We start from the raw sequence: 21,811 nt of genomic DNA on the forward strand, positions 1-21,811 counted from the left end.
AAAAATTGGACAATAATAACAAATACAAGAATTAAAAAATTAGCAACTCTATTTGAAATTTTGAGTTAAAGATAATATATTTTTTTTATAGTTAATGGATGTTAAATCTTCTCATAATACTCTTTCTTCATTTACTAATAAAGGCCTGACAAGTTGTATATTTCATGCACATGTAAACATTTTCTAATGTTGATTAAAAATAATTCCTAAATACAATATTGAAATATATATATATATATATATATATATATATATATATATATATATATATATATATATATATGTACATGAATAATGTATTAATTATATTTTCAACTTTGAACAAATTTATTGTGATAAAGTATTACTTTCTACTTTTAAGGAAAAGATAATCATTTATAGAAAATAGATTGTACTGGGAAAAGATAATCATTTATAGAAAATAGATTGTATGGCCAAATATGTACTAAATCATTCCACACAACAACTAAAGATTATAAAGGATGAATATATAGTGTGAAGAGAATAAAAGAATACTATATTCGTATTATTTTGTCTTAGAATTATCATTTAACTTGAATTTCGACGTACTCAATGACAATAATGGTATAAAGAGTTTAACTTGAACATTATTACACTATCTTATAATGTAACATATTTTAGAAAGTGATTTTAAACCTAACTCAATTCCACAAAACCGGTTTGTAAGACGAGATTTACACCCCATTTATATATTATAATTTGGTTTTATCTATAGTCGATGTAAAACTTCCAACCACATCACAAATCCACGATTATGACAAATGTTAATAAAAACTTTTAAAAAAAAAGTTGTTGACATTGTATGAGATATCCAATAAAAGATACTTTTTATTTATCTGTAGCATCAGTGTATTATTATTATTATTTAACTTTTCTTTTGGCATGGTTAATGAAAGATGTTCACATATTGTAAAGTGTGATTTTTCTAACTCTAATTTAATTGTATATCTTTCCTAAAAGTAAATTAATTTTTAATAATTTAAAATAAAAAATAATCTTTTTTATTTTATTTTTAATACTAGTTTAGATACTTCAAATAATATAATTTATTTTATTAAATATATTACATTAATTAAATATAATTAAATTATGTATCATCCCATATTATATAGAAACATATAATATAATATAATAAGTCCACATTTTAATATAAGAGAACAATGAGAAGTAGACTGTAAGTAAAATATTAAAGTTACAGTCATCCCAAAATAGGTCCTAATTTAGAAATTTAAGTACTAAAGAGTAATTCAAAATACATGAAATAACTACAAAAATCCTAAGGAGACTAGGCTGCAACATCATCTTCCTCCAAAATCTGCTCCAAAGGCACCTCATCCACCTCTGCTCTCATCCACCTCTGCTCACATCCAAATGGATGATCATTGCAAAAAAAAAGCATACCCAAAAAAAACACAAACACAAAAGCAAGGGTGAGCTAGATATTCAAAAATCATGTTATAACAGTCATAGACAAGATACAAGTAAGGACATATACACTACACAACACAAACATGACTTGGTGCACTTTAAACTTGACTCGTTCGGACTTAGAATGATTGTCGAACTATGGCGGGTCATGCACTCGTGGTGGCTTTTACTGCTTTGCAAAGCCGTTGCCAATGGGTTTCACCCTACCACACTCACGAGGTTAGTCTGTCATCACTCACCTTGGGTCATACTGGAAGCACCCAAGACTAGGACCTCCTACTACTACTCACGACATGGTTCAATCCCCTCTACTTGAGAATGATTGACCATTGTAGTTTCAAGATAACCCCCAAGACTGAGCTTCCATGCAAATCATTCTAAACACACTAAAAGGGCACCACCATGTATCCCTCCCTTGAGAATCATGAAATTATGTCCAATACTGATACTTTTCACTTTCAACACAACAATACATCATACCTTCACATACTTTCAATTTAACCACATTACAACAATCACACTTTACACGGAAATCATCACACACACTTAATTTACCCAAAACAATAGGAGCTTTGGCCGAGCACTTAGAGATTTGGCCGAACACTATGAGCTTTGGCCGAGCACTTAGAGCTTTGGCCGAATGTTATGAGCTTTGGTCGAGCACTTAGAGCTTTGGCCGAACGCTATGAGCTTTGGTCGAACACTTAGAGCTTTGGCCGAGCACTTAGAGTTTTGGCCGAACACTTACAGCTTTGAGACCGAGTGCCAGTAAGAGACCGAACACTCATTAAGAGACTGAGTGCCAGTACAAGACCGAACACTCTTTAAGAAACCGAGTGTCAGTACAAGACTGGACACTCTTTAAGAGACCAAGTGCCAGTACAAGACCGAACGCTCTTTAAGAAACCGAGTGTCAGTACAAGATCGAACACTCTTTAAGAGACCGAGTGCCAGTACAAGACCGAACGCTCTTTAAGAGACCGAACGGTCATGAACTGGTAAGACTCAAAAGAGACCAACCCAGTTATAACCGAGAGCAGCATAAGACCGAACGGTCAACTGTAGTGTTCTGCATAAGTTTGCAGAATTCCGAACAAAACCCAACATGACCATTTCTAACCATTTTTACTAACTTCTAACACCCTTAATTCTTGTTTTATACTTAATTAAACTTATCTAAATGATTATAAACATTCATACTACAATTCTAAAGTGATTAAGACTCAACTTCAACTCTAAAACACCAATTTTCCCAACTTAGGGATCCAAAACCCAATCCTATTGCTTTGCACCTATTTTGATCAATTTAGTGACTCAAACAAGTCACAATACACTAGCTAAGATTGCCCCAATAGCCCAATTGCGCTTTAGGCCCCAAATGCCCAAAATCACTACCTCACTTCCCCCAATTTGCCCTAAAACACCAAAATTTTACTTAACTTTCCATTTCATTCAAGCTATAACAGATATATCACTCCAAGCACTTCCAACACGCCCAATTACAACAACTAGATTCAACCAATGCAATTTACAAACCTCACGCTACAATTTCATACATCACACGCGTCAACATATATGACCAACTTACTTTAGAGCTTAAACAAGCAAACCAAACAGCACACCCATTAAGGAATTTAACATACATACAAATACTGCAAGCAAATTGAAAACAATATCTAGCTCCCCTTACCTTAGGGTTTCACAACTAAGCTCACAACTTGATTCGACAATGCTTGACTCCGCAAGAACTCAACCAAACCCCGCTGAAGAACGAGAATCTAATCGGATGGTTGTGAAGCTCTCTGCGCCGCGGTCACTTGAGCACCACCTAATCAAACATGTAATGGCTGAATGTGAAGGAATGGTAGAGAGAAGACAGAGAGAATGTGAAACAACTTTTTAGGGGGAGAGAGAGAGTGTGGTTTTAGAAGAAGTGAGCAGAATTTGGTAAAGTTGCTAAGTTGTACGCTTTTCAGAATAAAAGAAAAAGCTCTTCTCTTCATTTTAATCCTTTTCTTTGTTATTTAATATATATATATATATATATATATATATATATAAATAAATAAAAAAGTAAAGACAAATTTTATTTCAAATTGATTGTGTATAATTAATGATGTTTAAAATTCACTTTTAAAAAGTTATTTTCTTTTGATTCAATAGTATTTTTCATCTCAAGTTTTGTTAGAATTCTTCAATGAGGTCTTTTTTTTAATATAGTTCTTATTTTTGTTAATAAAAGTTAATGTGATTTTGTTTTTAAATTGGTGTTGACAAATTAGATAGTAGTGATAATGTAATAATGTAAATGACACATGACATATAAATAATCGGTGTTAGTCACCTTAAATATTTAGAACAACCATGTGTCATTTATACTCTGATATTATTAATTAATATTTAAATAATGCCATCATCATTAATTAAACATAAATTAAAAAAAATAGATTCATTAAATAATTTCAGTAAAAACTAGCACGAAGCAACTATTGTACCTTTCATTTAAATAAAAATTGAAATAAATAAATAAACAAAACCAAACCTATAAAAGAAACATTAAATTAATTTGTAGTAGTGTAGTTTTTGTTTTCTGACCTAAGAAAACAAAGGGGGTGTGGTGAAAAGAAGTCAAACGTAGGATCTTTGTCTTGTTTGTGGGTCACTGAAACCAAACCCTTGCAATGTTTATGACAATTTTTTAATGAAAAGAATATAAAAGCATTAAAGTTGTTGAAAATTCCTTCCAAGTGTGCAGAGAAACAGTGAATTTTTAGAATAGTTTGAAGTGTGAAAATTGTAAGAGCAAGCATGGCGGGGAAGAAAGTTGTCGTGACTGTGTGAGACATGAATAGGCTGATTTTGTTGGCTTAGAAATTAGTGTGATCTTTGCATTCTAACTATTTGGTTTTATGTTGTTTGTGTGACATTAACAAGAATAATTGAGTTTTGTACTTTTGTAATCTTTTGACATTGATAAGGTTTTGTCGATAGGAGACAAACACGACTAGGTTTTTTTTCTCACTAACAATGAAACATCCAACTCAATTCACATCTTCCAAATTAGTGGAGATGTTTGTGTTGTGGGGTTTTCAGTTAATCATAGTTAATAAGAGTTAAAGGCATGTTAATGAATCTTCTATTATACTTTTTTATATTTTAAGAGCCAAAAAGAAAATAAAAAAGGAAAGGCACTAATTGCGTAACGTCATGAAAAGGAGAAAAAAATAATTATAGTGAAATTAAACTATGATTAGTGATGTGGAAGATGGTAGAAAGCTTCAAACTTTGATTAGTATAATATATATATATATATATATATATATATATATATATATATATATATATATATATATATATATATATATATATATATATATATATATACTAATAAATAGATACTGATCGAGATTAATCGTTCGAAAAATAATAGGTGTTTATCCGGTCAATATTTAGATTTAATAGAATTAAATAATGAATAAGTCAACTGTAATGATAAATTCATTAAAAGTCTATAAATATATGTCAATGTCAAAAATATGGTTGTTAGAAAACATTTATTATATTAACTATTAAACTGATCAAATACTAACTAATTTAAATATCGAAATATTCTTACCCATACACTCGATTAATTAAACAGTAAAAAAGAAATAAAAAAGAATAAAATGTTTTAAATAAATACTCAATCCCACGTGAATCAATTAATAATTTCCTTGTTTCTCTCATTTATCTTCAACACGCATAAAAAGGAAAAAAATTGTAGTGAAATTAAACTGGGAACATTTCTTATACTCTTTTTTAAAAGACGAGAGATCTTATTATAATTTTGAATAGGCTAATGGATCAGGCTCAATTGGTGATAAACTTATAACCCAACCCAATTGAAAAATCTTGAATCAGATTAGGTCAGCCTTTTACAATTTTCTTTTCATTAGATCCAAATCACTAATAATTGATTTGGATTGAATTAGGTCCATTAGTTCAATATTTTAACATTTTTTTCTTAAGTTTGTAATTTAAAAATTTGTTATATTTTTTATGATAATTTATATAAAAGTTGACTTGTTATTTAATATTTGAAATTTTTAATATTTAAAACATTATGTAATTAACAAAATAATAAAATAAATTGAATAATAATTATATTTTTATTATAGTTACATAAACAATATTAATATTGGTAGTTGGAACAGGTTTTTCTTTCAAAAAAGGATTTTAAGACATATTATATCGTTTTAAAACACTTGGTAAATTTATTAATAATTATGTAATTTTTTTGTTGGTATGGGGAATGCAATTTTTAACGAGAAGTTTGAACGCTATTTGCAACCTTGTCTGAAAGGGAGTGGCCAAACATGAATTGAATTGAATAACTAACATTTCTAAGACAGAAATAAAATAAATAACTTGTATAAATTATATGAGGCATGGGTCCTTTATAAACAATTAACAAATCTCGTGGCAAATTATTTTTATTAAAATTTTAAATTTAATTAGAAGAGTTGTCACGATAATATTTTTTAATCAGACTTATGAAACCGTCTAAAACTAATATTTATGGGCCAAGTAATGGAATATATATACAGGGCTTGCTAACGCGCGTACGTCTGTTTTTCAGTTGGTACATTTTAGTAATGTGTATCGAATTTTAGTAGACAAAAATACCCTTATATATTGTGGATTCAAGTTTTAAGGTTAAGGGTATTTTAATAATTTTCATTCTCAAAACTTAAAAAAAAAAAAGAAACACCCTCCAATCCTCTCATTCCTCTCAATCCTTTCTCTTTCATTTCTCTCACTCCAACCTTTTCTCTGTCATCCCGTAGCCCTAATTGAAAAAATCAGAAACACTTGTCTTTAAACAATTTGTCTTTCTAAAGAGTTGAGTCATTGACATATTCACCTTGAGGCAAAGGTTCATTCAAGATCTCTTCAATTTCACCATCTTCACTAATTTCCTAATTTCATCATCTGCATATGTTGAATCATCATCTCTAAAAAAAACCCTCCAGGCCAATTACCAATTCTTTCGGATGTCATTATGCTTGTGAAAATTAGATAAAATTAGATAAGACAAAAATTATAAAATAAAAACTCATTATAAAATCATTTTTTGTAAGAAATTGTTTAACAACAAGTATTTCTGATTTTTTCCAGGTCAATTACCAATTCCTTTATGCTTGTGAAAATTGGATAAAATTAGATAAGACAAAAATTATAAAATCAAAACTCATTATAAAATCATTTTTTTGTAAGATTGTTTAACGGCAAGTGTTTCTGATTTTTTTCAATTGGGGCTACAGTAGGGTGTTTCTGATTTTTTTCAATTCGAGCTACAGTAGGGATGACAGAGAAAAGATTGGAGTGAGAAAGATGAAAGAGAAAGGGTTGAGAGGTGAGTAAGGGTTTTGGGGTTTTTTTTTTTTTAGTTTTGAGAATGAAAATTATATTAAAATACCCTTAACCTTAGAACTTAGAATCCATGGTATATAAGGATATTTTTGTCTACTAAAATCCAGTACACATTGCTAAAATGTACCAACTGAAAAACAGGCGTACGCGCGTTAGCAAACCCATATATATATATATATATATATATATATATATATATATATATATATATATATATTATATTATATTATATTAATCTGATGCAATTGTTAAAGCATGACTATAAGTATATAATTATTTTTAGTATTACATGATTGATAAGGATGTTGAACGATTCTACTGATAATTGGGATATTCAATTCAATACCACATTCAGACAGCAATTTATTAATTTATTTGTAACCTATTAATAATTAATGAAAGAAATAAAAAAAATTATTTGTGTACGTTGGGAGAGAAAAAGATAGATTTAAAAATTATGATGATATCATTTTTTTTTTCTTTCCTCTACTCCGGCGAATATTTTCGCCAACAGAAATACTACTTTCATAAGTAACATTATTACTATAATTATGGTAATTATTATTTTTAAATTTTTTTTATTATATATCAATTTCAGATAACAATTAGGAGAAAATACAATGAAGGGTGCATAAAGTAATTGCAGAGCTACAAAAAGTAATTACGTTGTTCTTTTAAAAATAAAATCACGCACTTTCATTGGTTGAAATTGTTTTTCTTAACTGGATTTAGAGAATAAAAGGCTATTTCTTTCTGCACTTCCATAGTTTTAATGTGCACCTATAGAGTGGTTAAAACACCAAAATTTCCTTCATGACATTCATGATGTTATCTTACTTTTTCTCTTCTTCATAATTTTTTCTTCTTACTCCATTTCTGCTGCTTTAGACCCACCGTTGAGACAAACTACCTTAACCACGTCACTCTTATTGTTGAGGTTTATTCTTTGAAAAGAAAAAAATCATTTGCTGCTATTTTATTTTAAGTTTTCAAATTACATAATTCAAAATTTATTTTTTCAAAAGTTGAACGTATTTTAAATTGTATAATCTAAAATTTATTTTTAATTTAAAATTATATTTTAAAAATTAAATATATCCAAAATAGACATTAAATCGATCAATTAACATAATCCAAAATAAACACTAAATCAATCAATTAACCTTGAAAGTTAAACATCGAGTCAATCAATTAATATCTATCTGACATTAGATTAGGATTATTATTATCATACTCTAATTAATATTTATGCAAAATTGTTATATTTATTTCTGTATAGAAAGATGATGTAAACAAATTTAGCATTTTCTGATAGAGATACGGTATGAACAAATAATATTAAATAATTATGTCTTTTTACTCACCATATATTAACATCCGCCGCCGTGTATAGATATTTATTTACTAAGTAATCAATCATATTTCCAAGTCCTAAAAGGAATTCTTTGTCCTAAGATCAGCACATACTAAATTTGTGTATATCTCTCTCTACGTGGATAAACTTCTATATCCTCATAGTAATTTTTATCACACTGCTACTTATTATCATTTTCTAAATTTCTTAGCATCATTTCAGCACTATGTTTGATAGGGTATTTGAAGACGCAACCTCGCAAACGCCAATCAGAAAACGATTAACTGTACCAAAAAACACCAATCGTCGACAACGATGTCAATGCTGTCCTGTCCCCACCAACAACATCAACACGTAGAATCTTTTTCTTTCTTCATTCTTATAATGGACCCTTTTTATTCTCCGATTCACACATAAAAAACACCATATAAAGTTTGTAACCTTTTTGGTTCTTGTTGTGTTGGTTTTCTTGGATCACGAACATGGTGGTGCGAGTGCATCTCAGTTCCCTCCTACCCTTAACTGTGTTGATCTTATTATGGAGCCTTGAGGGTGCCCTAGGAGACCCTCAGATTCTTCTGCTCAACAAAGGTTGCAGCCAATACAACGCCACGGATTTGTCCACTTTCAATCAAAATCTCAACGCAACTTTGAATGATCTCAGAGTTCAAGTTACCAACCAAAGCAAGCACTTTGCCACGGCTCAAGAAGCCAGAGGACAAGACCCTGTCTATGCCATGTTCCAATGTAGAAACTACCTCTCTACCACTGACTGCGCCGCCTGCTTCGCCGCCGCCGCCGCCCAAATCCGCAACTGCTCCGCCGGGGCTAACGGTGCCCGTGTCATCTATGACGGTTGCTTCCTCAGGTACACCTTCACCTTCACCACCTCTATACATCACTGTTTCTTTCTTCATATCGCAGTGTTATTATTCTATGAAAGATTGTTTTATTAATAAAACAATCTTTTTTTAATTATATCTATATATCAAAACATTTTATTAATTATTATACTATTGAAGAAATTCTATAGATATTTTTTTTATGGAGAATAATGGAAATATAATGATTTGATAATTGTCGTGTCTGTGATGGAATTCCAATGTTTGGACTTTTGAGATTGCGTCCATGTTGTCATGTATGGTTTCTACTGTTTTAATAATGTAAACAGACTAAATTTTAAACATGATTTGACAAAACTTTAATTAAAAAATTAGTGAAGAATTTTTTGTTGGTTTAGTCATGAGTCGTGGTTCAGCATTAGCTAGCTGAAGAGATAAAAAAAGGTTTGTGGTCTGAATTTGGCTTCACACCCAAATAAAATTAAATCTGAATTATATGTAAATAAGTTATACGCAAATAATTGTATATAGTTTGGGATGTAATTAAAATTAATACAAAAATGCATACAATAGAGAAATTTATCAATATAAAAGCAATTAATACAAAAATGCCTTTTTGTTAATTTTGTTCAAGAGATAAGTTCAAACAAATTTGTTAGAAAATGTATTACGAGTGTTTGTTTTTTTAGGTAATTTTCAGTTTATTAGTTTCTCAATTTTTTTAATAAATATAATTGAACTTATGAATTACTTTTTTCATTCTTGAGAAAAAATGAGCGAGTTTTTGTTACATTTTCCCATGTAAATGATGAAAAAATATAAAATATAAATGCTAGTTGACTTTTTGGCATGATTAATAATGAGAAATGAGATGATATATTTCCTTTATGTCACTAGCTTGCATAAGTCGACAACAAGAACAGGGTTAATCTTATTCGAATTATAAATTATTTATTCAATACTATTTTTCTTTCTTTCCTTCTTCATTATTTTATCTTATATATATATATATATATATATATATATATATATATATATATATATATATATATATATATATCCCTTATTTTCCTATTTCTGTCTCTACCATAAACTAGTTGTATACATGTATTTCTTTTTTCATGTTATTTTAATGTACTTTTAAGTTATCTAAACATGCTAACAGAAAAAAAAATATAGAATTTCTTATTATTTTTCTCATTTTCCTAATCTCGTAAAATATTAATAAAATTTTCAATACAGCAGAATAATGATGTATAGACTTCAAAAAAATGAAGATAAAAGCATTAAGAATAAGATTTATATAATGAAATAACTAAAGTCAAAGTTACACGTTTCTATCTCTTATAATTTATTTCAAAATAATCAATAATTCATATAGTTGTCCTAAATACAGAATTTTTTGCTTCTACATTGTTACAGTATATCACTGTTCTAGTATGAACCATTAATTAGGAGTTTAATACTACTATTTTTTAAATGGTGGCTACAAGATCATTGAGTTGACTCTACCGTGATCTTTGGTTAATGTCATGAAAAACACGACCCATTTCTTAAAACTAAATCATAAAATAATACAATATAGTATGTACATACATTCGTTAAAATGCTATTGGTCTGTGAGTTGACCGATATAGAGTGATGTACACTTGTTAAACATAGATATTGAAAGATTTTATTCTTATTTATTAGAAGAAATAAATATAAAAATGTCATTTAAGCTTTTGTTTATAGAAATTCTTTAATTTTGTATTTTAAATAAGTAACTTTGATGTTTCATACTTTTAAATGTGTTGTTGAGGTATGAGAGCGCCGGCTTCTTTGACCAGACAACTTTGGCTGGGAACAGTATGATGTGTGGAAATCAGACAGCAGTTGGAGCCACTGATTTGAATACAACTGCACAGCAAGTGCTGAAGGATCTGCAAATTGCAACCCCCAAAATCACTGGTTTCTTTGCAGCTACCAAGACTCAACTGGCTGGTGCTGCAATCTATGCCATTGCACAGTGTGCTCAAACTGTATCGGAGAGTGGTTGTCTGGATTGCCTCACAGTTGGATACAACAACATTGAAGTTTGTTTACCCAATACAGAAGGCAGAGCATTTGATGCTGGATGTTTTATGAGATACTCAGAGACAGCCTTTTTTGCTGATAACCAGACAATCGATATCACACCCTTCTTGCAACAAGGTAGAGTTAAGGATAATTTCTTTACATTGATTTTTATATACAAGGTTGAATGAATGATAGTGGTGAAGGAAATCCAAGAAATGTACCTTTTTAACTGCCTTTTTATCTTGCAGGGAGTTCAAGCAAAAAGGGAGCCATTATTGGTGGGGTTGTTGGAGGTGTGGCTTTGATTGTGATCCTCCTTGCACTAATTGCCTTGCTAAGATGGTACAAGAAACCCAAGAAGGTTCGAAGAGGTAAGACAATTCGGATAACCTTTGAATTTATGATTTCTTCTATGTTTGGTTTGACTTTTATCACAGTATGGTATAGTATAGAAGTTAACAAACTTATCATATATTATAATTTATGATTGACGGCAGAGTAAAATAGCATACTGATGGAGTTGAATTTGTACTGATAACTCCTTTAGCAAAATAACATAAAATTTCTGTTTCTATGATGAATAATTGGATCCATTTTGTCACTGAGATATTCCAAATTTTCGTTTCCTTGTCAGGTGACATATTGGGAGCAACTGACTTGAAAGGTCCAGTGTCCTACAGGTATAAGGATTTGAAGGCTGCAACAAAAAATTTCAGTGAGGAAAATAAACTGGGAGAAGGAGGTTTTGGAGATGTATACAAGGTAATTTCAACATTTTTTTTTATTGGTTTACATGTTTAAAAACAAGCACGATTCGTTCTGAGAAAGGTAATATCAAGAAGAGAGAAAGTTTATTAACTCGGGAGACAAAGATAAATCACTTTTTAAAACTGTTGCTGAAATCACAATTCATGGACCAGGGCACTTTGAAAAATGGGAAGATAGTTGCAGTGAAGAAATTAATTTTAGGCCCATCAGGGAAGATCGATGATCAATTTGAAAGTGAAGTGAAGCTTATAAGCAATGTTCATCACAGGAATCTGGTTCGACTCCTTGGATGTTGCAGCAAAGGCCAAGAAAGAATCCTTGTTTATGAATACATGGCAAATAAAAGCTTGGATAGATTCTTATTCGGTAAAACTCATGTCAATCTCCTGATTGAAGCATTTTGTGAGTCTCTGTTCCTCCTCTTTACTCAATCTATTTGTTAAAATTTTCAAAACAGGTGAAGTAAAGGATCCCCTCAACTGGAAACAAAGATATGATATAATTTTAGGCACAGCAAAGGGTTTGGCCTATCTGCATGAGGATTTCCACGTTTGCATCATACACAGGGATATAAAGACTAGCAATATCCTCTTGGATGATGAAATGCAACCAAGAATTGCTGATTTTGGGTTGGCAAGACTTCTACCAGAGGACCAATCTCATCTCAGTACAAGATTTGCAGGAACATTGTAAGACCAAATGTTTGTTTCTTAGATGTCTTTTACATTATTTTTCTTGGATGTTTCCATTTCATGGTATGTGTGAATAGACATTCTTCCATTGTTGATGCTATGAAAATTATATACATGTCAGAGGATACACAGCACCTGAGTATGCACTCCATGGTCAGTTATCAGAGAAGGCCGATGCCTACAGCTTTGGTGTTGTACTCCTAGAAATCGTAAGTGGCCAAAAGAATAGTGAATTGAGGACAGATGCTAATGGTGAATTCCTCCTTCAAAGGGTAAGCAATTTCACATGACCCTATAAGAAAATTTTCAACTTTATTTTATTGACGTACAAACAATGTCCAGTGTTTATCATATTACCTTAAAAGTTGTATTTACATGAAACACTGATATGAAACTCTTTGAAATACCAGGCTTGGAAACTGTACGAGGAAGACAGGCATTTGGAGTTGGTTGACAAGAAATTGGATGGTGAAGAGTACGACGTAGAAGAAGTGAAGAAGGTGATGGAGATTGCTTTGCTTTGCATTCAAGCATCAGCTGGTGCAAGACCAACAATGTCTGAAGTAGTAGCCTCACTCAAAGGCAATAATTCACTGGGGCAAAATAGGCCCTCTATGCCTGTATTTGTTGAATCTAACTTCAGGACTCGGCCAGCTGACATCTCTACCTCAACTGCTTCCTCTACTTCTAATGCTACTGCTTCCATTTCTACGCTCTCAGCTCGATGAACATATCTTACGTGAAGGAATTACTGTTTCAAAATAAGGGGATTTTTCTTCCATAATTCTTCGACTATTGTTGCTCAGTAAATTGTCAAGTAGTGATTGATGTGAAGTTGATGAATTAGCCACTTTGTAGAACCGAACCATTAATTTTGCATTTTCTTCTAAGTTATAGTTTGGATATTTTGTATGCATAAGGAGATAGAATTTTCACAATGTCTACAAAAAGTGTTGAAATTCTTTACTAAGTGTGCCACTATGAAGTGGGTAGCTTTACATGAGCCAATAAGCAACGTTATCGTTGTTGACTACATACACTTTCCATCTCAACCATTTGCACTGAGTTAGCATCATTATTACTCCTCCACCATATCCCACAGTCATTCCTCTACATAGTGTATATGGTATCCTTAATCAATTCAATTACAAAATGAGATTAATATTCTGTATATTAATTAACTTTTATATCAATACTAAAAATTTCAAAAATATTAAAATATAATTACTGTTATTACAGCACCTCCGTTACCACGCTCACTTTAAAATTCTGTTTCATCACCACTTTTATAATTATACTTGTATTATTACCGTAATCATGAATTGGAGTTTATCGTACCCTTATAACAATAGATAAAAATTATGCTTACATCAGTAATCACAATGAATGATTCTTGAATAATATATATAAAATTAAAATTAATTTATAAAGGCTTGAGTAAGGCGAGAAAAAAAAAGAGTCTAAACTATTTAAAATATATTAAGTGGTGTATTAATAATGGATCCACTATTTTTTTTAATTTTGCAGTTCAAAAAAAAAAACCAACACATTATCTTTAAACACCAAAATTCATGCAAGATAATCAAAATAAATGGTTAACTGAGACTACAATTAATAGAAAAACACAAAAATAGATTTATAAATCGTAGAAATGCACTATTTTAACAAAAAGTTAAAAACTCTACTGAATTAGATAAAGTGTTAGAGATTTTACTTTATAAAATGTTAATAACAATGAATCAAACATAATTTCAAAACAAAACACAAAACACAAACATTCAAGAATATTTAAGAATTTTTTTAATATGACAAAAAAATAAGATAAAAGATGATATTTTAATCCAATAAGCAAATAATATGACTCCAAAATCCAAATACAAATGCAAATAGTATGACTCCAAAATATTTAGATCTACTTCTATATATAGACACATAAGTTTAAGAAAACATATAAACCATAAAATACAGTCCAAAGTCCAAAACACATAAAATTAATAAAAAATAAAAGTTGGAATGGCAGAGACCCGCTCATCCAGTGAATACAAACTAATTCACCTAGTCAATTTAACATTACGTAAATTACAATTTATTTAATTTCTTAAATTATTTTTCAATTGTGTCATGTTATTTAAGTTTCCTCACTTAAACTTTATAAGATTTAATTAATCAAGTTTTAACCTTTAATCTTGTTATAAATAATTTCAATTCTAAATGTTATTCCTTAAGTTATTCTCATATGTTCAAGAGATAACATTCTATCATATTTTCTTTCTAGAAAATAATTTGTTCCCAAATTCATACCACTGGAAGATTTTTTATCATATTGTTTATGAAAATGTAAATGAAATTTATTCCTACAAATTCCTTTTAATTTAGTTTCATTTTTCTAACTTTAACATTTTTTTTAATTTTAAATAACAACTTCATTTTCATTTTAACATAATTTTCATTATTTACATTTAAATTTATATTACATTTATGTTCAAGGATAAAATGGAATCATCTAATTTTATCAATTAAAATATTTTTTAATATATCATACACCCATCATATCATACACAAATTTTTACAAACTTTAATCTCAAATCACACCATCTTTCCATTAATCTAAATAACACCGTAATGTTCTCTCCATCTTCTCAAATTTATCCATAGTGAATTATTATCTTTAATTTCTTGAACTAATATGAGTTTATTTTATTAAATTTACAAGGAATTATAATTGAATAGAGAAGATTTAGGGTTCGCTAAAAGAAATTGGAAACTACTTTTTATGATAATGATTTATGACAATGAAGTAGAAAAAAATATTTATTTTTTAGCTTAATGAAATAAGAGAATAATATGGTCAGGTCTAATTCTAACAATATTTACATTATATTAGCTTTCTCATTTAAAAAATACAAAAATATTGTAGCGTTTAATTGCAACTTTTTTTAAGTTTTTTTGTTATTTAATTTTATTTTATGTTTACTTGTTTTATGTTTAGTAGTATAAAGTTAATATAGTTCTTCTCAGTATTACATCAAATTCTACGTTCTTACTTATTTTTAAAATTATAGTTAATAACGATGTGTTTTGTCACAAATATATTTAATTTTAAAAAAGATAATGATGTTTTGACACTAATTTTTTCTACTATCATTTGACACGATTTCTCATTACTATTTACTCTTTTTTTTTAAATACAAAAGTTAACTTTTGTTAAGATTGTTTGACTTTCGTAAAAGTTTTCAAATGTCAAATAATTTTTTTCCTTTAAAAAAACATATGTACCACAAAAAATCTATTATATATATATATATATATATATATATATATATATATATATATTTTTTTTTTTTTTTTCGTGTCAAGTTTGCCTATGTTTATAGCTCACACGGACTGTTGGACAGGGCAGTGATGTTACGGTTAGAGTTGGGACTCCATTGATATGCTGGCTCGCATTGCCCTATTTTAGCCTAAAGCACGGACTATGGTGTTATTTCTTTGTCACTTTCATGTTTTCTGACCACTAAATTAATCCATTATATCATAATGCTTTTTCTTTAAAGAACGTCTACAAACTTTAATTTTTACATTTTAACTTTATTAAGCTATGTATAAGAGATTAAAAAAATAACTTTTAATCTAAAACATTAAAAAGGTAAGTTTATGATTTTTTTTTTATTATTTATATATTGTTTGCTCATCTTAATGTGAGATTTTCGAATCAAATTTAAAATAATAGATCTACCAAATCTTTCTTTGGTATTGGTTGATCAACTAAAGAAGATCTTTTATAAATCTCCAACATGTTACTGATACTTATTTTTATTCAAGGTTTTTCGGTCTTTATTTTATTTACATTGATATTCTTTGACATCTTTTAATTTAAATGTCAAAATGTATTGCTTAACACATAATAAAAATGTCGATCTTGATTTAAAATGATTATACATTCAACTTTAACGTTTAAGAAACAGAATCTAAATTTAAGGAGTAGAAATATATATATCATTTTAAAAATTTTGGAAGAATGGTAAAAAAAATTATGGGGTGCAAGAAGCAAACAAACATATGATTTTTCGAAGTTATAGTATTTTTTGTCTTAACTCGGCAAACTTGAACAAAAAGATTACGATAATGATTGGAAAACATTTCTATAAATATATGGAATACCAAGATAGGAAAAAAAATAATCAAACAAATTTTCATTAACTAATATTACCTAGTGTTTCGGTTGCGAGATCGAGTCACCAAACACCTTCACAATTTGTTCTCTTCCACCACTCGGTCTTGCTCTCTGGTCTCCTATCTCGCTTTCCCGTTCGGAGGTGTACTTTTTCGTAATTCAATGTAACAGTAATAAATGCACAATAAATGCGATCCCTTACCTCTTTTCTTTGACCTATATTTATAATTTTTAGCGTGGGTCCGAGATTAATGATATCTTAATATCGACCCATTTCGGGTCCATTACCCTTAATCATGATTTACCTTAATTTTTGTGGGATTAATTTGTTTATTTGTCGCAAACTGACCGTCCTTTCCAAGTGTCACTCTTTCTTGTCGTAGTCGTCGTCCGATCATACACTACACCTAGTTTATATACATAAATTGAAAGTATAAAATATTTTTTGCAAATATGATTTATACTTAACTAATTTAACGTTTGAAAAATATTTATTCTTTCCTAAAATATATCACTTAATTTTAGTTTGTTTAAAATTGTCCCATCCACACTTTAATTAGCTTGAGTTGCTTCTTTGTTGTAGAGTAGGCGGCTGAGGGCATCTTCCGTTAGTCAACTCCATTCATTGATAACCCTTCAATTCCTCTCTCTCTCTACCAAGCTGCTTTCTGGTTTGAATAAGAAATGCTCCACCAGTTAATCTATCAGTGTGTGTTGAACACAAAAAACGAAGAATCTGAACTCTAATCCAGTTTGATAAATCACTTAATAAGCTTCTTAACAACCTTAATTACTATCTATACATAGTTTTACATATCTGTTTCCTTTGCTTCATAGAATTTTTATATATTGGCTACTGTCAATTTTGAAACATTGTAGATTCGCTGAGGACCATTTGTGTTTCAAGGGATGAATGTGGCACTCTTATCACTTTAGCTTAAGAATGAAAGGTCCTACTCTACAAATGTCAATCTTAGGTTTTTTGATCTATGGTGCATTTCTAACTGTTTAGATTCTATTGTCAATATGCCAATTATGATGTAAGAGGCGAGAAGAGTGGAGGGGTAGCTTAACTTACTCATCTTAATTAAAGGTTAATTAACGTCAAAATTTCTAATTAAGCAACTTATATATGTACGTGTTGATCACGATTTCTGAGACCAACATGCACTACAGTGTCATCAATCATCATTAATCTTCGTCAAAAAGTCAAACCTTGCTCAATGTTTTTGCAATGTAGAAGATGGAACCACTTCCTCCTTTGTTATCTGTAGCTAAATTGTATAGAGAGGCAAGAAAGCTAAATTTTTGTACCTTCAACAAAATGCTGAAACTTGAGCTACTGGTCTTAATAACCTTGATATGGTGGAGCTCTGATAATATTCATGCATATGGTGCAGTTGAAAATATGCAGACAAATCTACTAAGCAAGGGGTGCAGCGCATACAACGCATCCAACTTGGGTAGCTTCTTTGCCAATATCAATGAAACTTTTGCAGGCCTCAGAGCACAAATTAGCAGTGATAAGAACAAGCATTTTGCCATAGAAGACAAAGCCAGGGGAGAGGTGATCACCTATGCTATGTTTCAATGCAGAAACTATCTCTCCAAAACTGAATGTCTTTCTTGCTTCGACACTGCCACCTCCGAAATCCGCAACTGCTCTGCTGCTAATGGCGCCAGAATCACATACGACTCCTGCTTCCTCAGGTTTTTATAAAAAACATACTTTTTCCACTATAATATCTATGTTACCTATGAGTTATTGGTTCATTAGTAAGTGGTTGAGCATTTGAGCCAGAAAATATATCTGATTTTGATGTTGGATATTCTGAAAATGTGAGATGAGGTATGAGAGCGAGAGGTTCTACGATGAAACCAATGAACCTGGCGGTGGAGTATCATGTGGGAACACGAGTTCAACTGTCACTGGTTTTAAAGTAGCTGCACAACCGGTGTTAATGGAGCTCCAGCAAGCAACACCCAAAATTAAAGGTTTTTATGCGGCTACTAAGACACTGGTTGCTGGTGGTAGTGCAATTTATGCCGTTTCACAGTGTGTTGAAACGGCCATGAAGACTAGTTGTCTGAACTGCCTACAAGTTGCACAGGACAACTTACAACGTTGTCTTCCCAACACAGATGGGACAGCATATGATGCTGGCTGTTTTATGAGATACTCCACCACACCTTTGTTTGCTGATAATCAGACTATTGATATTGCACCCTTTTTAAAACAAGGTAAAGTTGTAAAACCATTCCCTTTCTTTTGATGTATCTGTTATGTATTTTTGTTTTAAATGTTATTGTCCGTTTTCATTGTTTTGATGATTTTGAATGCGTTTTCAGAATAAAAATAGAGTTTCTAGTGAAAAAACACGCCTTCAATAATTTTTTTATGGTAGACCTCGTTTGGAACTGATGTCAAATTTCTTACTTCATCGCAGGAGGTTCAACGAAAAAGTGGAGTATTATAGGTGGTGGTGTTGTTGGAGCTGCTCTTCTGCTCCTTCTGTTGTTTGCTTGGATATGGTTTAGAAAATCTAAGGGGGTTCAAAGAGGTATGTAAATATGAAAAGTCTTCAATGCAATGCTTGCTATTAATAGTTCACGCTTTGCATTTTTAGTGCTTTTCAGTTGTACAATATATATAAAATGATATGTAGTACGAAAAGGATTTCTTCAGTGCAATTTTGTTCTTCAACATCTGTTTTTTCATCCAATAACTCCACATTTTAAGCCTTTCAGTTTCCTTCATGGTTGGCTTTTGATTATTGAGTGGATAATATGTTTTCTCAAAAGATCTGTTATTAAAATGTTCTATTTATAAGCACAAAATAAGCAAATCAAGAAGTCATATCTTGTTTTTATTACAAAATCATAAGTGGTGTGCGTTCTTAATTAGCAGGTGACATATTGGGAGCAACTGAGTTGAAAGGTCCAGTTACGTACAAATATAATGATTTGAAAGCTGCAACAAAAAAGTTCAGTGCTGAAAACAAACTTGGGGAAGGAGGTTTTGGAGCTGTATACAAGGTAAATTTATGTTGTATTTTCTACGCTGTCATGAAAACCATTTACTATTTTCCCTTTTCAGTCACACAAGCTACTTTTAACAGGGTACACTGAAAAATGGAAAAGTTGTTGCTGTAAAAAAACTAGTTTTAGGGAAATCAAGCAAGATGAAGGATGATTTTGAAGGTGAAGTGAAGCTTATAAGTAATGTTCATCATCGGAATCTAGTTAGACTTCTTGGTTGCTGCAGCAAAGGCCAAGAGAGAATCTTGGTTTATGAGTATATGGCAAATAGCAGTCTTGACAGATTCTTATTCGGTACATAATTCATGTCAAACACTGAGAGAAATTAATTTTTCTTTTACAAATATATTCATTTTTTCCCCATCTTGGCAACAATCTTACTTGGGATATAAACAGGTAACAGAAAAGGCTTCCTCAGTTGGAAACAACGCTATAATATAATTTTAGGCACAGCAAAGGGACTAGCATATCTACATGAGGAATTCCACGTGTCCATCATACACAGAGATATCAAGACTGCTAACATCCTGTTAAATGATGATCTTCAGCCAAAAATTGCTGACTTTGGGTTGGCAAGGCTTCTCCCAGAGGATTGTTCACATCTCAGCACAAAATTTGCAGGAACATTGTAAGTTAAAACTAATGCGTTAACATTGATTTCTTTACATTTAACCGAGCATCAAGTCATTTCAAAAGAGACAGATTAAAAGCTTATGTAGGAAAAACATAACATGCCATCTGTGAGTGGTGTTTTATCAGAAAGCTTATGCACTTGCAGGGGATACACAGCTCCTGAGTATGCAATGCATGGTCAATTATCAGAAAAGGCTGATACCTACAGCTTCGGTATTGTAGTGTTAGAAATCATAAGTGGTCAAAAGAGTACTGATCTGAAGGGTGATGAGGAGAGCAGTGAATATCTTCTTCAACGAGTAAGCAAGTTGATATAATTAACTGGGAATTATTGTTTTTCTCTTGACATGATACCATTGCTTTGATTTTCACTTAACAGTCATGGAAACTGTACGAGAGAGGGTCTCACCTGGAGCTGTTGGAAGAGGGCATTGACCCTGATGAATATGATGCGGAAGAAGTGAAGAGAATAATAGAAATTGCTTTGTTATGCACTCAAGCTACAGCTGCAGCGAGGCCAACAATGTCTGAAGTAGTAGTATTACTCAAAAGCAGGAACTCAGTGGAGCACCTCCGACCAACTATGCCTGTGTTTGTTGGAACGAATGTGATGACTCGGGAAGGCAACTCTACAAGTTCATCCAATGCTAATGCTTCCATTTCTATTGTATCAGCTCGATGATAATGGGATGTAGAAAAGGGTCTTGTTCACTTCAACTAACAAGTTGACAGAGTAATTTAGATAGATGTGGATTGCTTTTCACTTCAGTTGTTTATGAATGGTACAATTAAAGTAGAACGTATGTTAGTGACAGGTGGTGTTGACCATACACCTTGTTCAAAATCATGTAAGTTTGAGTCCAATTTGACTTCTTTTTTTTTGTTGGTTTTGTCGAATTTGATTAGCTATTTACATGTGTTTCTACCTTATCTAATATAGTCCTATTAGCTTAGAAGCCGAAGTGAAACACAATTTAAATACTTATTTCTTTGAATGTGTGTTTTAAAGATAAAACTGGAATTTCATGCTCGAAAGTGAACCATAGTTATATCAGATGTACAGTGATTAATCTTAACGCGTTTGGATATCTTGAAAAGTGTCCTAGTTATAGTACTCGTGCATCTTGTTTAAAAAAGTAATTAATCTCATTTAACTAGCTGTTACATGTGTGGGAGATCGTCTCAGTTTCATACAATACATTAACCATACCAAACAATTTATTTGGGTACTCTTTATTTGTTTTAAACAACTCAATTAATTTATTGTAACTGGAATCCCTCCTTAAACTCAAGAGTTGCATGTGTTTTATATCCTTCTCGTACATGTAACTGGAACCCCAACTAAACTCATGTGTTCATATTGCAAATATGTGGATAATATTATTAATCA

The 21,811-nt window shown here is 30.8% G+C and overlaps 2 protein-coding genes across 2 annotated transcripts; both read left to right on the top strand.

The window, feature by feature from the left end:
- Positions 1 to 8,630: 8,630 nt before the first annotated feature.
- On the top strand, positions 8,631 to 13,586 carry LOC124840494 (cysteine-rich receptor-like protein kinase 3). Its single transcript, XM_047316561.2, has 8 exons — positions 8,631 to 9,083; positions 10,859 to 11,250; positions 11,364 to 11,486; positions 11,750 to 11,877; positions 12,036 to 12,249; positions 12,341 to 12,572; positions 12,697 to 12,847; positions 12,986 to 13,586. The coding sequence occupies exons 1-8, from the start codon at positions 8,698 to 8,700 to the stop codon at positions 13,301 to 13,303; spliced, it is 1,944 nt and encodes a 647-aa protein (XP_047172517.1). The 5' UTR covers positions 8,631 to 8,697; the 3' UTR covers positions 13,304 to 13,586.
- A 4,365-nt stretch (positions 13,587 to 17,951) lies between these two features.
- LOC124840495 (cysteine-rich receptor-like protein kinase 2) lies at positions 17,952 to 21,362 on the top strand. Its single transcript, XM_088116017.1, has 8 exons — positions 17,952 to 18,459; positions 18,599 to 18,990; positions 19,197 to 19,310; positions 19,658 to 19,785; positions 19,869 to 20,082; positions 20,185 to 20,416; positions 20,567 to 20,720; positions 20,801 to 21,362. Exons 1-8 carry the CDS (start codon positions 17,993 to 17,995, stop codon positions 21,101 to 21,103), a joined length of 2,004 nt encoding a protein of 667 aa, XP_087972143.1. The 5' UTR covers positions 17,952 to 17,992; the 3' UTR covers positions 21,104 to 21,362.
- The last annotated feature ends 449 nt before the right edge of the window (positions 21,363 to 21,811 follow it).

The sequence above is a fragment of the Vigna umbellata genome, chromosome 5 (assembly GCF_029865625.1).
Source record: "Vigna umbellata cultivar VRB3 chromosome 5, Vumbellata_1.0, whole genome shotgun sequence".
Lineage (NCBI taxonomy): Eukaryota > Viridiplantae > Streptophyta > Magnoliopsida > Fabales > Fabaceae > Vigna > Vigna umbellata.